The 16,244-nt window shown below is 43.2% G+C and overlaps 1 protein-coding gene across 1 annotated transcript in view; it reads left to right on the top strand.

Moving 5' to 3' along the window:
• Positions 1 to 3,735: 3,735 nt before the first annotated feature.
• kirrel3l (kirre like nephrin family adhesion molecule 3, like) overlaps positions 3,736 to 16,244 on the top strand; it is a 35,889-nt gene continuing 23,380 nt past the window's right edge. The window contains exons 1-2 of the mRNA XM_062422292.1: positions 3,736 to 3,786; positions 3,872 to 4,352. Of these exons, the coding sequence (XP_062278276.1) occupies positions 4,313 to 4,352 (40 nt within the window). The 5' untranslated portion in view covers positions 3,736 to 3,786; positions 3,872 to 4,312. The remainder of the gene's footprint in view (positions 3,787 to 3,871; positions 4,353 to 16,244) is intronic.

Genomic DNA, 16,244 nt, shown 5'->3' with positions numbered 1-16,244 from the left:
TTCGAAGCGCAGCTTGAACCAGAAGCCTCAACCTCTCCTTGACCCCTGAGGAAAAGAATCCCTCAACAAGATCCCCTGAGAGACTTTCATTACAGACAAAAACAAAATCCATGGGTGGCCAGAGTCATATTCTGATATTGGGGCAGAGGACATGGATTTGATATGAGCCTGGAAATAGTCCTATAGACTGCAGAGTGAGCCCCAGGTCCACGTTGAGCTTTAATGGCCCTCCTCCTGCTCGTCAATCACACATAAAGAAAATGCTTAATTGCAGATTTCTAACCAGTGCAGCAGACTGACGTCATATTATTGGAATGGGAGAGAGGAGACAGGTTTTGAATTGCTTGTGAGTTGGGCAGATGGATACCACTGCCTAGCAAAGGTATATGTCCTTATGAGTTATGAGCTTGTAGCAGCGTTTAGAGTTATGGTTGACACAGATCAGCTCAACATTCGATATCACAATTACAGTAAAAGCTGGTGTAATGTTTCTCATATGGATAGTGGCATAAACCTTAGACCCCTAAAGGAACCTAGACACTGCAAAATGGACATACACGACAGTATATAGAGCAGGATGTTAATATTCATCGATCTAGCAGGCTATATTTCATATTCTGAGACTTAGCTTATTAATTATGATACAGATTCAATTAGGGGGAAATGATTAGTGTGTTTCCACAACAAAAGATGATTATTTCATATGCTCATTGTATGTAAATCTTTTGTCATTCACATACAATGTGTATTTTCATTGAAAACAACATTGAGTTTCCCCACAGCATTAGGTGGTTCTGAAACAAAACAAAAGTCACATTCCTCAACTTCTGGCTCATACAATACACAAGTTTACTTTTGAGAGAAAAATGTCTTCTTTTCCCGTGGTAGATAATGTGGTTGATTTTATTCAGTTTAATATTCATTCAAAATAAACACATGGTTTGTGTCAGTATGAATATATTTCCTTACACTTGAATGTTAGATCTTCTTTCCAGCCAGACAAAAGAGAAAGCAAGCAATTGTAATTTTAAGGCCCAGCATGCCACTCACCACGACTGACATCTCTTTTTTAATTGACCCCAGGTCAAATAGGGACTGAGATAATATTTTGTTAAATTATTCTCATTTCCCTGTGAATCACATTTCCATATATCTCCACTTCATGCCTTATTTATTACCTCCTTACAATTACCATGCAAACGACGTCTTAACTGTCACCCCTTTCTCCCTCTGAACAGTTTAGTAAATATCAAACCATATTTATTATTAATAAACCCACAACTGAAAATCCCCTTTTTATTTATAAATTATTCAAACACTCAAAAGCTTGGGGAGTATGGGCGCCCTCCATTTGATGCCATGGAGGCCAGAATAATTAAGACTATTGGCTGAAACTGATGCAAGTGTATGTATCATCTGTTTTGCTCTCATCTATCTATCCATCTGTGCGAGCCATAGGAGATCATACATTTCAATCACAGCATCACGCCTGGTGACAGACTTTGCACAATGGATGTTGATTTTATTATCACAGCACAACTGGTGGAGGCACCCTGCTGTTTTACTGCTCACCCAAGCCCCCGCCTTCAGTCAATGATGGTTTCACACGTGAACACTCAGGTCTACAAATAAACACACACAGGCACACGTGCGCGCACACGCACACACACACACACACACACACACACACACACACACACACACACACACAAATAAAAACAGAGTTTCTTTTGATTCCGTTCTATCTCACACATTCAAGCACCTTCTCATAACCTAGATCACACTCTGACATATGTAAAAAAACAAACAAACAGTAATGTATTGCTGCACACATGCAGACACACACGTGCACACACACACACACACACACACACACACATACACACACACACACACACACACACACACAGACATTCAGACACGCTCATTTACCCATGTGCTCACTCACACTAACCTGGGTTGGCTTCCCAGCTGTGCAAGCTGTTTCTTCCATCAACATGTGTTTACTGGCAGGGGACCCTTATGTTTGCATTACGGGGAGGCAATAAACAGGAAGGCCAGCCCCAGGGTTTGAAAACTACTGTTTGGGGGGGGGGGGGGGGGGGGGGGGGGGGAGAACCCTTATGAGGAGTGAGTCCTAATCATTGTGTGGTTCAGCCTTTTAATTAAAGGCAGTGTCAAAAATAAAAGACTCTCGTTTTTGTGGATGATGTTTTCTGGAATCCACACATGCTGGAGTCCTCAGTGTCCAAATCTACGCACTTTGATGAATTTTTCACAGTCTTATAGAAGCCCTAACCACCTAGTTAAGTTAACAGGGCACATGTGTGTTTATCTTTGTGTGTGTGTGTGTGTGTGTGTGTGTGTGTGTGTGTGTGTGTGTGTGTGTGTGTGTGTGTGTGTGTGTGTGTGTGTGTGTGTGTGTGTGTGTGTGTGTGTGTGTGTGTGTGTGTGTGTGTAATGGGGTGGGGTGTTAACATTAAATTAAGTCATTGCTTGGTACAATATACAAGTGAAAGACTGATTAACCAGATGACTGCAAGGCCTATTATTTTGGTTAATCAATAGATCCTTGAATAACTAATGAACAACATCAAAGAACAAGCCTTTAAACAGCCACAGGCAAGTGATAGACTGCACTGTTTTCATCTCTTTATAAAAGCCTTAGCTTTTGTTGAAAGATAATGATTCTGTTCTCTTTGGTTCATTTTAGCGTACACTGTAACAAAGTGTGTTTTCAGTCAACCTCAAAGGGAATAATTCGCAAAAGTTCTAAATAAACCTATATGAACTTGTACTTCACACATTGCAGAGATGCTTCAATATAAAAACAGCATTAAAAACACATTGTTAGGTTAAATAACGTTAGTTGTTTAAACCTGGATTTAAAAAAGTTTGTATGACCATGAACAGATATCCAGTCATGATGACAGTGTTACTATTTGGATCCAGTAATTGATCTATCTTTTTTTTTTTAGCAATGCTGAGATTTTAGAGTCAAGTGATTGTTACAGCATTTGGCAAAACATCTGAAGCTGATTATGCACTAATGCAGCTACTTACGCATAATTCACCTTGATTAATTTGTGAAATCTGTGGACTAATGGAGGGCAGGGATAGAACCAGATACAATTTTCAATAGTTCATTTTCTTTTTTAATCAAAAATTGACCCATGATTCTCAAAAGAGGAGGATTGTTCTGTAACTTCATTCAGGGGAAAGAGATGTTTTTTGTAGAGTTACAGAGTAATCAATGCTGATAAGTTAAAACAATATATAATTTAATGTCAGCATTATCAGTTTAGTGACGGATTTCTAACATCACTTCAACTTAAGGCATGACATGGATTCATGACTAAATCATGAAGCTGCCATAATATGATGACATTATGACACATGAAAATTATGGTTTTATCTTGAGGGTGGTGGTGTGTCACCTGTCTATACTGTACTATTCATAAAATACATTATAGCTAATTTGCATAAAAATAATATTTGGATTCCACCACTAGGCTGCAAGTCTGGGCTACTCCACCCAAAAATATTTGGTTGGGAGCAACTCGGAATAAGTGTTTTACCCTCCCCGTGACGCCCGCTCAGCCAATAGCGGGCCCCTGGGGGCGTGGGCCGCTGGGCCCCGCTGGCAAGCATCTGAGGCAGAGGGGCTCCTCCGACTCAGCTCCTGCTAGTTTCAGTGTACCCCCCACCAGATGACTGTCAGTGCGCATTTCCCATTGGCAAGAGAGAGTGAGAAGTAAACAGAGGAGACCAGCAGGGGAAGAGTGAGTGTATGTGTGTGAGAGAGAGAAAGAGAGAGAGAGAGACAGAAGGAGTGAGTGTGTAACAGTGGGAACAGAGTGAGAGACTATAGCGGAGGGGGCGAGAGGCAACTTCACCGGGGTTTATCACTGCGCACTGTCGAGGAGGAGAGGTCGCTTTCCAGCGCAGCATTCACATGCAGCTTAAAAAGTGGACTGAACGAACGTACAGATTGAAACGCCTGATTCACTAATGGACTGTTAGAGAGCACAGTGAGAGGTAAAAGCTGTGCCAACGTGACACGGAGCAGACTGGGAAAAAAAGAAGCTGATGCAGTGGAGAAAGTTACCAACTATGGAGATGCATTGTTGACCAAGACTTTACCGGACCACTCAGAGCCATTAATTTAAAGTGGATGATATTACAGACGAACCTCAGAGCGCTTGTCTGTCCGGTGATATTCCGGTGCCGCTGTGGACGATAACCAGCTCAGTCGCATAGACGGAGCGAGTAATTCTTCCACGCAACACAATCGGCGGCCAGAGAAACTAAAATGTCTGCGCTATACCTCATCTTTTGCCTTATGGTCACAGGTAAGACATGCTTTTGTTTGGTATTATTTGGCATTTAGGATTTTATGGATTGAGAGGATGGACCGCGCTGCGTCAAGCCATCCAGCGCACTGATGTAGGGGCTTCTGATATGCTGCAGTGATACAATTCACAGCTTTTAATTGCGAGTAAATGTTAAATTACTTTTTGAAGAGTGATCACATCAGGTGGTTTTACTGTCTGAAAGCCGACCTCGGGCACTAGTGAATGATGGCAATGCATAAGACGAACTTGCTGTGATTATCTCTGTGCTTGTTCAGATTTCATGTGCGTGACAGAGGCGTTCTTGTGATAAGCTTTAGGTTACGGATGCAGGACGCACAAGCGTAAAGTTTAACTTAATGTGATATTTAAACCCGAGGGACTCGGACTGCAAAGCGCGTGCGCGCAGTGTGGGCATATGGCCGAGACTGTGTCCATTCACAATAAAATCTCGTGTTTGAAAATGAGGCTGAAATATAAGCAGGTGAAGATAACAGAGCCGAGAAGTGAGGCAACGCCGTGCAGAGCTCCGCATCTCTTTTCCCCTGAAGTTAGTCAGTGGTCCCCGGACTGATTTCCATTTAACAAGAAGACAGGAAAAAGCGAGAGGTTAAGCCTGATGGAATGGGAATGGGGGTATCTGCTGTGCTGTTATGGTCGGCCAAAAGTTTTTTCTCTTTAAGTCGTAATCCAACACATTAGTGGTCACTATGCACAGTGCGTTAACAGATAAAGGGGTGCATGGGTTATCATGGGGGAGCACAGTCCGGCGTGTATATGCGTTTGTGATGGAGCAAGGCAGATGGATTGAAAAAAATAGAGAAAGTGTGTGTGTGTGTGCGTGTGTATGTGTGAGCGAGAGAGAGAGAGAGAGAGAGAGAGAGAGAGAGAGAGAGAGAGAGAGAGAGAGAGAGAGAGAGAGAGAGAGAGTAAGCGAGCGAAAGAGCATTTGTTTCTTCCAGTGATAGGCAGAGACATAACGCACCTGTCTGCCCGCCCCCCCAACACACACACACACGCGCGCGCACACACACACACACACACACACTCACAAACACACGCACACACACTCCCTCACCCCCTCCTGCTTTTTGTTCTTGTTCACTGTTGTTGCCCTGTTGTTTTTGACACCTTATGGCAAATTGCTTATAGTCAAACTACCCAGTATCAGTGTAGACCAGATAAAGAGCGTGTTTCAACAAATTATGACACAAATTAGCTTTTTGAAAAACAATTCATTTGTTTTTGAATTGATGCTTGTCTGCCTTAGAGTGATAGAGTATATCTGCATTTATGTAGAAGCTGTGCATCATATCAAACTAATTATGAAAGTCATCCAGTAATAGAATTAACAGAGACAGAGAATAAAACATCTATATTTCTTCAGTATAAATATAATCATGGAGAACAAGCAGACTCTCTGAGCAGCTGGTATAATTTACTCTAATAATTTAGTGCTGCAAAGGTCCTGATGCAAAAAAAATAAAAATAAAAAACAGCAATTAACACTGAGAAACTGTTGACTTATCAGCATTTTTCAGAGTCGTTGATATAATAGTGCAGTGGTATTCACTTTGAAAAAAATTATGAAATTTGAATGTAAGAGAATGCACAACATCCCCCACTCTGACACAGATCTTCTTTGGGAGGGACAAAAGATATAATAATTTAATATTCTTTTATATCCTTTTAGCTCTTTGTGTGGACCAGAAGCAATGCTTGACTAAAGCTTCCGGCTTGTGAATCGCATGCAGTTTGATAAATGCTTTCAAGATCACAAACTGCAAAGCACGCTTAATAGCCATTAGTTGTGGGTACATCTTTACCTTTCAGCTCCCATTCCACATGGTTTTGTCATTATTCAGAGCTCGGGGGAGGGATATGACACCAGTTAGACCTCTATTCTCTGACAGACTAGCAACAGCTGGATGAGAAAGGAAGGTAGCCAGACATTGGCATATTTTCCCTGATCCCCCCAACACCAACACACTTTCACACACAACTCCTCTCTCTCCTTCACTGACTCTCTCTCTCTCTCTCTCTCTCACACACGCACACACACACACACACACACACCACACACACACAAATAATGAAAATGGTAACAGCTGCCCTAATTAGAACCTAAGAGACCTTAGACCTCATTTATTGTGCCAGTCTTACACAGATGCTCAAAATTGGTTACACTCATAAAAGTATTTATATTATGAACATTTGACCACAGCACATGACTTTACTTTGAATTTTGTTAATGGTATATATAGCATACATTTTTGCATCTGTGCAGTCTCATACAACACAGATAATTTACTTTCTCGGAAAGTCCCCTCGGCTCCCAGGGGAATTGGATTCCACACTGCATCAGTATTCTGAGTAATCTTCAGTGAGCTCTTCTTTGGAACCTTTTTGCTTTGGGTCGCTTGCGTCTCATCGGGCCAAGTTCAAAGGCTGTGAGCTGAGATTACAAGTTTCTCTCCCTTCCTCTTAAGTCATGTCGCCACTCATGTCTCACTATAGTGTAATGCCGTGGAAATGTTCCACCTTGCTCCTTCTCACAACTCTTTTTTTTGTGGTTGCAGAATGTGTGACTATGGGACATGGGGACATGAGAGCATATCTGCTTAATGGGCCAGGGGTGGCTGGCAGACTTTCAACATAGGTGGAGAGCTTGTTCACACACACACATGCCTCATACAAATGCACACGTGCCAAAATATGAACAGAAATCTAACTGAGGAAGTGATAAACCTTGATCAATCCTTCTGCTCCCCATCTCATCATCCCTCCCCTTCCCCATTACCAGAGATTTGTCTTTTCCTCATGCAGCGCAGTTATATTTCTGGAAGCTGTGGCAGCGTGACCCCAGAGGTTTGTTTTAGGGAAGTCTGCATATTTCATGAACTGCCATTCTGTGGCTCTTTAAATTCTTTTGAAGGGGGTCAGGGTGGGCATAGACAAGGAAGGGGATGGAGCACAGAGGGAGGTAAGTCTTGTGCAAGGATAAGACTCATGTCACCAGTGTGGTGATGATTAAGCTGACAATGATTAGGAAAACACTGAGCATAATTAACCTGTTACTCTTGGTCTCACTCTAACAAACAAACAAACCCATGCTCTCCCATCTCTCCTCTTAGTTATCTGTTTTGTCTACCTCTATCTGTTTTTTTCTACCTTTCATTCCTCCTGGATGTATCTGTGATACAAAGAGATTGAGAATAAAGTAGTTAAGTGGTAGAAAGTTTGGAGACAAGTATTTCAGCCAGCTGGTGAGGAGTGTATGAGGTGCACAATAGTGCAGACACAGCAGAATCTGAACACAGCTGAGTCTTGAACAGAAGTGTCTTGCATTATTTAGGAGACATAGTCATGGCAAAGATATAGATGAATTTTGGCCTACTTTGATTTTCTGTCTATGTGAGGTCTGTCTAATGGTTTTGCTGCTGGTGTGTGCTGGGGCGAACACTGGATCTACATTTTCTAGATTCACTTGTGGCTACAAATCAAATGTAGAAATCCATACATTTGATTTAGCTATAACTATATTTTAATATTGAGCTTCCCAGATGTGTTTTTGTTCTTCCAAGAATTCTAACCTGAAAATGTTTTAAAGTTAAAAGCTTCTAAATGTTCACTTTCATAAATCATTTGCTCATGCAGGAAGACACGCAGTCAGTAATGAATGATCAAGATCTTAAACAATGGCCTGCTATTTCGTCTCATCCTGAGGACATGTCATGCACACATGCCATTGTCTTTCTGCCCTTCTTCATAAACAAATATCCTCCCGCCTCCTCTTCCTGCACACACGCTTGCTACGTGTATGGAAGGAAACACTGGAAGGAGAAAGGAAACAATGGGGCTTCATAATGTTGCCTTTCTCTAATCAGCTTTGCCATGCGAGTAAACACAGATAAAGAACTTGGCAGTATGTCCTGAGGCTTTGTTATCTACTATTAGCAACTTAACTGGATATGTACGCTGGTATAGCTCAGGACAGGAAGCCAAAGTAGCCAGGTAGCAAACTTGATGGCACTTTGCTGCTTCCAGTCTTATTTTTACCTCTGCCCGCCCATCCTCTTTTTGTCTTAGCTTTCTCCTTGTTTTTGTGTGCGCGCACATCTTCACCTTGTCTTCCTCTGGGGCAGTCGGAGGATCCGGGGAGGAAATGACAGTGAATAGGACAATGGAGGGGCCGTGTCAGCTTCCTGCCTTTGCCTGGAGTCTTCTTCCCTAGCTACAGAACCTCAGGCTGTATCATCAGCATACAGAATGGTGGGGACAGCGCAAACTTGTTTACTCTTTTATTCTTCTTTGCAAACATGGTAATGGAAAGTATAGAGAGCGCAAGAAACCAGGATTAATTCTGTGCATGTCATTAAAACAGCCCCCCAAGGGAAACAGTCACGTTTATACTGTAGCAGCTATTTTTAGAAACACTTGGATTGCATTTATCTCCCCCTAAAAATGTAAGTGTCACTTCCTTCTTGAGAGATGTATCACCATTTCCCAAGACCTTAAGCCCAGACACTAACATACAACAGAAAAATCAGAGACAAACTAGACCACACATTCATTTCTATTTTCCAATCAATTCCTGCCCTGCAAGACAAGAATTTCATATCTCCTGCCGAGACACAGAAACCAACAGCAAATTGAAATTTATCTTCTGCGTAGCAGCAATATCTGTTCCTGTGTTATCTTCACCAGCCGTGTTCCTTAACCTTGTATTAAAGATAGCTCTGTTGGACAAAGATTCTGGTAGCTGAGGGAAAAGAAAAGTTCAGTTAGAAATACCACCAGACCAACGTTTATTTAACTATAGATGCTGATTTATTTTACTCATCCTGTATGAAATTAGCTTGTCACTGTGTGGCACTTAATAAATACAAGATCTGAAATATTAAGTAGGGTGTTCTGGGCTCATGGCATATGCACATCATCCAGAAATTACTCATGATGAGCTCACAGAAGCAACACTCTTAACACACATTCACTGAGGTCAAGGGCACACACTGGGGTAGAGGATGATAAGCTGAGATGAGTGTTTGACATCTTCAGGGCTGTGTGCCCTTTCTGGAGCGGTTAGTCAAAGTCCAACTGTCTAATTAATGATGCTCCAGCTCTCAGGACACGTCATCTCCTTAACCAACTAGAGGTAAAAACACATTTGAAGGAAACAAGAGATTGCTTGCCTGCTGTTCACTTTATTATTGATGGAAACAGTGCATACCATTGTGGGGCTAAATACCGCCCACCTACTCCTTATTCGTCTTTTCTTATATCTTTCCTATCAGTTCAAACTTGCCTGCAAAAAGCCAGGGCTAATATTGTGTTAGTTACTCTATCAGTGGCTCAGTCTCTTGTTCCTCTGCACAATAAAAAACTGATCTTGTGCTGTTGTAGGAGGCAGGGTGAGGTGTTGGAAGAAAGTGTAGCAATGTCTTTTATTTCATATTGTTCCTGCATTTAATTTTGGACAGGGCTGAGAAACCCACATTGGGAGGTCTGTGAGAGGAAGCACCCAATTTGTTATCAACTGAGGGATGTCAATCAAAGTTTATCGATCAAGCTTTTAACTGCACTTAAGCTCTCCCTCAATGGCTAAACATGTTAATGTTATTGAGCTGTAAAGAGATGTGAGGAACAGTGAAGTGTGTGGATGGTAGAGGTGTGTGGCGGTTGAACTGGTAGGAGGATAAGGTGTGTCTCTCTCCTGCCGTCTGTTTGACCAAAGAAAGCCAATGCGGAGACGGCTCAGCATGAGAACAGTTGGGAGGGAGAGGGAGAGAATGAAAGAAATAAAAGGAAGGCAGAGGGGTCAAAGGGATTTACTGCCAGGAGCCTAGCATTTCAGGTAATGGATATGCTTGTATTGGTGTAAACCAAACCTGCTGTTTTTCTTCCAGTGTGACAGAGGTGAAAAAACAACAAAGGTGTAACCGACTGCAAGTCTGAGGGGGATTAATACAAGGTTGATATTTCAACACCCCAGGCTAAACATTAGATCTCAGGTGTACACTTGGACATGCAGAAAGTGGTTGTATGCGTGCATGCATGTATGTGCCTATGTGGATGTGTGAAGTTGATGTAGGAAAGGTGTATTGTGGGAGGGTTTTCTGCCTCTGTGAATCTTCAGCAAGGAGGGCAAGAACACATGGCTAAATGCTTCCCAAGCTGGCTGAGGTGAACCTAACACCCCTACTGGAGGAGGCAGCCCAACCATTGTTCCAGCACATTGCACCCATCTGACTGAGGCATCCTTGTGCTGTGCAGATCCCAGGGGGCTGGAAAGAGAACGAGGCAGAGGAGGAGAGGGACTGATTGTTCCCTGCTCATACTATTCCACAGATGGGGCTATGGCACAGGATGCTGGCTGTTTGCTTTAGAAAGTCCCAGGCATTTGCTTTGCAGCCGTGGTGTATAGAATGCTCAGGGGGATACAGGAGAAGAGAGTGCCAGTGGAGACAACAGCGGGGGAAGGGGAAGAGAGAGTAGAGAGGGAAAGGGAAAGGGGTAGAAAGGGGTAGAAAAAGGACCTTCCCTGTGATGTCAGTGTGAATATAGTGTCAGTGCCAAGAAGGGAAGACAGATGATACAGCCATACAATGATAGGGTAGTTGGGCGAGAGAGTGCTCAAATCCTCCCCTGTTCCCAAACAGAGACATATAGAGCTGTAGATAATGGAGAAGGGAGGGAGAGTAAAAAGAGTAAGCGAGGAAGGGAAAAAGGAAGGGATGAGATGCAGGGAACTCAGGCTGCATCCATCATGTGGTTTGGTGCAGAAGCCATTTGTACCTATTGTTCTCCATAATTTGTTTTCTAAGAGCCTGCAACGGGAGGGGTAAAGGGGAGAGACAAAGCTACGGCAGCCATTTATTTTTGCGCTAATTACATAAGTGAGACAGCATAATTAGACGTATAGCTAAATAGACAATAGGCTGAGAGAGATGCACAGAGGGAGATAGACGGGGAGGTGTAGATGAATTCAAATAGATGAGAGGGATGGCCTGCTCTATTTCACATTCAAAAGTGCGAGGGACCATTTTAAAAGGAGTAAAGGGGATGGAAAGGATAAAGGGGAAGGAAAAGGGAGAGTAAAGAAGATGGGGAGATGGAAGGGATAAAAGATAGAATGAGAGAAAAGCCCTCTTCACAGACTGCACTTTGAGGTGCAGCCCAATGCTGCTGGAATAGTCGCCTCATTTAATACACCTGCTCAGCAGGAGGGGAAAGAGAGATATAAGGAGATGTCATGAAGAAAAAGAGAGAAAGGGCAAAAGAGAGGAGAGTAAAAGGGAGACAGATCTCATTTTTGCTTCTTCAGATCAAAGGCAGAGAGTGGCTACAGAAAGCTGTTTGTTGTGGCTTGTTTGGGAGGGTCTCTGTCTGTGTGAGGTCACGGGTTGACCCAGCCTGCTATTTTGTTCAGGCAGCATTACACTTCAGCACAGCCACATAGCAAACCCTTGAAGGAATCACAGGCTGCAAGGCTCAGCGATGTTCAGAGGCGGTGAGGCTGCAGAAAGGCTGACAATGAGATGTAGGTTGTCTGGTGAAAGGAGAAGCAGAAGTTGGAAATGTATTAAAATCCAAAAATCTTTTCAACCAAGGAAAAAAGGTTGTTTAAAACAAAAACAAAAACCTTGTTCTTAGCTTGTTGAAGCTGTGCTGCTGAATGTTCCACATTTGCTAATGCAGTTGTGCACCTGCTTAGGTTCATGTGTAGGCGATATGTGGGTGTGTTGAGCTTGTCACCAGTCTTTCAGGACTGTTATACAGTGAAAGATAAATAGGCCCTTAATGAAGCCACTCAATCACTAGCCAGTTAAAACAGCTGACCAAAGATTGAGGGGCAGTCAGGCCTGATTGGAGACCTATTGAAACCGGTCAAGGGAAGCTCTTGAGCCGTCACAGTTTAGATTAGTCATTCACTGCACTATAGGCGCGTCCTAACTACCCTTCTTTCTCTAAACAGTCCTCTGACACACTAGCTCAAGTCAACTTCCTGATTGTGCTCGGGAGTTCTTTAAAAGCTAATTTAAACTCAGTCCTTTGTTTAACTTCCCAGGAACTCAAGCTGGGACATATTGTATTGGTGGTGTGTGTGTGTATGTGTATGTGTATGTGTATGTGTTGTGTGTGTGTGTGTGTGTGTGTGTGCGTGCGTGCGTGCGTGCGTGCGTGCGTGCGTGCGTGCGTGCGTGCGTGCGTGCTTGCATGCATGCTTTTATTGGGCTAAGGTTTAAGGTTTTGTGAGCTTTCTTTGAGCATGGGAGTGTGAGGTTTTGTTAAAAGAACTGGGTGCATCGCAGAACTGGCACAGACTAGTTTTTTGGGTGAAAGAGAGGGTGCATGAGAGAAATCAATGGCCCAATTCAACCTATTACAGCCATGACTGTTGCTGTAATGGTGTGGAAATGGACAGTGGTCATGTGGATCTCTTTTATACCTCCAGGCATGGATCACAACTGAGGCTCCGATTCATTTCCACCCAGCTTTGATTAAAAAAAAAAGAAAAGAAAAGTACTCTGAGGATTTCAAAGACTCTCACATGATGGTGACGAGAGAAGAGATCCTTCTGTTTTGTGAAACCGATGAAACCTCCATTCTGCCAGGTTTGCCAAAGGACAAACATAACACTGAGCTGCAATTTTCCTTGACAAATAATGACTCTTCCAGTCTGCTCTCCTTCCAGCCTTTGCCTCTTTGATCCCAGGTAATGTGTTAACAAGCAACGGCTTCGTGGAATACCCATAACATTAGTATGTGTATTGCCGTTGAGGTGTGAGAGTGTGTGTGTGGTTTTATATGTGTGTGTGTTTTCACACCAATTAATGAATAGCTTTATATGCCTGCTGAGGTGACGATGGCCTGTCTCTAGCGGGGCGTTGTGGGTTTTTTTCCGCTTCAGCCTCTACCCATGATGGCCAAGGCCCTCTCACACTAACACATTAATGAGAACAGTCTAATTAGTGCTTGTGGTTCCATACAGGGGACTCAGGACGATTGTGAGTGGGCCTAATCAGGGGACCACTCAAAGATAGACTGCACCATGCAGTGAGAAAGTTCACACATATAGAGAGACCTGCTTGGACTCAGACTCAAATTAGCGTACTGGTTAATTGGGGGAAAGAAAGAAAGAAATAAAAAAGAAAGGAAGAAAGAAAGAAAGAAAGAAAGAAAGAAAGAAAGAAAGAAAGAAAGAAAGAAAGAAAGAAAGAAAGAAAGAAAGAAAGAAAGAAAGAAAGAAAAGAACTGGTCATATATTCAGATTTGTGGCCACTTAGGTTCAGGCTCCTCGCTCTTTCCCATTTAGCTCCCTCACTCCCTCCGGTAGTGCTCCTCCCGGGGGCGATGCAGAAAAATGATTTGGCTCTCCTTCTCCATCCTTCTCCCTCACTCCAGATAATTCAATCTGTTCAATATCAAATAATCTCTCCCAATTTTGCAGCCTATTTTAACCTTATCGCTCAAACAGCTACCTCTGGGGGATGAGTCTCATTCCACCTTGTTATAAAAAGAGGGGGAGAAAGAAAGGGAGAGTTAGCCCTGGAAAGAGGGATGGGAAATAGCTCTCTGAGGGGCGCTTTAAGAAACCTCTGTTTGCCATTCTCATGGGCCATATGTGAAACAGCGGACAAATAGATTGAAAGAGAAAAGAAGAAGAAGAAAGGATAGAGAGATACAGAGGGAGATAAAGACAATCTACAAGAAAGGAGGGGAGTGTAGGTGATGTGAGTTGTGGTACTTGAGGTCTGGGGCTCTAACTTGTGTCCCACAGCACTTAACATGCCCCTAGCCATCTCTCCTGGCAGTTAATTAGAATCCAATAAGGTTGCCGCCTGTTGGTCATTGTTCCTCCAGTGTGTTTACCCTTTCCAGAGGCTCCATTCGCTGCTTAATCTGCCGAGAAGCTGAATGTCAATAGGTCAGGCCAAGACTCCAGAGCCTTGAGAGAGAGAGGGAGAGACAGAGCGAAGGGGGAAGGAGAGAGGATCAGGGGGGATGAAGGAAAGGGGTCATTTCTCTCTCTCCTCTCAATATTTTTCTCTGCCATTCCAGCTCGTTGTTGTTTTTTCCCCTCCCGCCCCTCTTACTTCTACTCTCCTCTTCTTTTCTTCTCACTTCTAATCCGTCCTCTTGATTGTTCTAAGCTGCTTTCAGCCAGCCCCTGGGAGGGTGAGGGGGTTTGGAGTCTGTTTTAATTAAGATTTAAAAGACGACTCCCTCAAGATGGGAGATTTAAGAGCAGGATGGACGGAGCAAAGTAAAGTGAAGGTAGGACAGATTGTAGAGAGGGCTCAATAAATATCAGAAATCGGTAAAAAGGAGAAAGTTAAAAGGCTATTATTTAACACACATAGAGGCACACATTGCATACACCCACACATTCATACAAACACAGCCAGTCTCTGAGGCATTCAAGTGGCTAAGCCAAATGGGATTTTTTTTTCATTTGTAATCAAGCGGCACAATCTATATAGATTGATCTCAACTTCCTGTGATTCATACCATATCCTGTGAGGGTGATATGGGATCAGTGGTAGCCACCAGGCAAGCTGAGGGAGTTATCTCCACACTCTGTCTAATGATCGATCATCTCACCAGATGGGATTAAGAGCCTGTAACGCTCCACTTGTTTATCAGAGCCCCAAACCTGGGGCCTCTGAGTAGATGTGACCTGCAAAGAAAAAATGTTTTGCAGACAGAGAGATAGAATGCATGAAAGAGCAAAATGGCCTAAGAGACATGTTCAAAGTTAAAAGTTTGCTTGTCTTTGTAGTGAGGCTAGACATGCAGGTAGACAGTGAACTCATTTTCCTGTTTGGATGACAATGTCATCGTAGTGGACACTCTAGACTAGACACTTAATTAACAGGCTTATCGCACCAAGACTAAAGGAGATTTCTGAGAAGAATTCTGGCCATCATAGATACAGACTATTACTGTCCAGCATTTCTTTACTTCTACCATACAAATATAGCGTGTGACAAAGACAAAATGTGTGTCCATCTGTGTGTGTCACCACAGCCTGACAAAAGGCGCGTGCTCCGCGTTTGGTAAAACAGTCACATAGCACACATCTGCCCCTACTGAAAACCATACATTCTTCATCCAAAGTAAACCCCAAAGAAAACACTCCCCAAAACAGAGCGCACAATGAAGTGTTTAAGTTCATCAAGCCACAGACTGGTGCAGCCGGCAAGGTGTTAAAGGCCATGCGGGGGTCAAGGGCCCCACCCACAGCATTCTCTGACATGATACATCCCAACACACAGCCACCATATGTCTAGGTTTTCACAGTCAATGAGCCGACCCACCCAGCGTCACAAAGACCTATTCACACCCAGTTGACTCTGAGGAAATCTGCAATGCCATGGTATGATTAGGACAGAATGCAGCAGTAGTAGAGCCAGTGGACATCTGAGAAAAACGGTAAGTAAAACAGGTATGATGGAAAGGGGTCCAAAGACAAAGAACTCTATAAACTACTTTGAACGGGTAAACATAAGCACAATCTTGCCCTCGGCTTGCTGCGGCTCCATTGCTTGCCTCCATCAAAGCCCCCTGAGACTCTCCCAGCACACTCTGCCTCCGTCACTCACAACTCTGTTAATAAGGCCAGCAGTAAACGCCAGGAAAGATATGCAGGGATGAAAGATCCTTCTCTCATGTTCTTGCTTTGAGGATGTGTTTCCGGGTGTCAGGGGGAGGTGGGGAAAATGCAGCTTTATAGAGTAATGCAGCATTTTAATAGAAACAATAAACCCACCCGCTTATAAAATAATATTTTGCATCCCATTTCCTGTTGTGTAGTAGCTCTAGGGACTTTTTGGCAGACATAAAAAGCCCCCCACCTCCACTAAGCTAAAAGTATAGAGGAAGCCAATG

This window comes from Scomber scombrus, chromosome 7 (genome assembly GCF_963691925.1).
Source record: "Scomber scombrus chromosome 7, fScoSco1.1, whole genome shotgun sequence".
Taxonomy (NCBI): domain Eukaryota; kingdom Metazoa; phylum Chordata; class Actinopteri; order Scombriformes; family Scombridae; genus Scomber; species Scomber scombrus.
The sequence above is the reverse complement of the archived record's forward strand: the minus strand, read 5'-3'. Positions and strand labels throughout refer to the sequence as shown.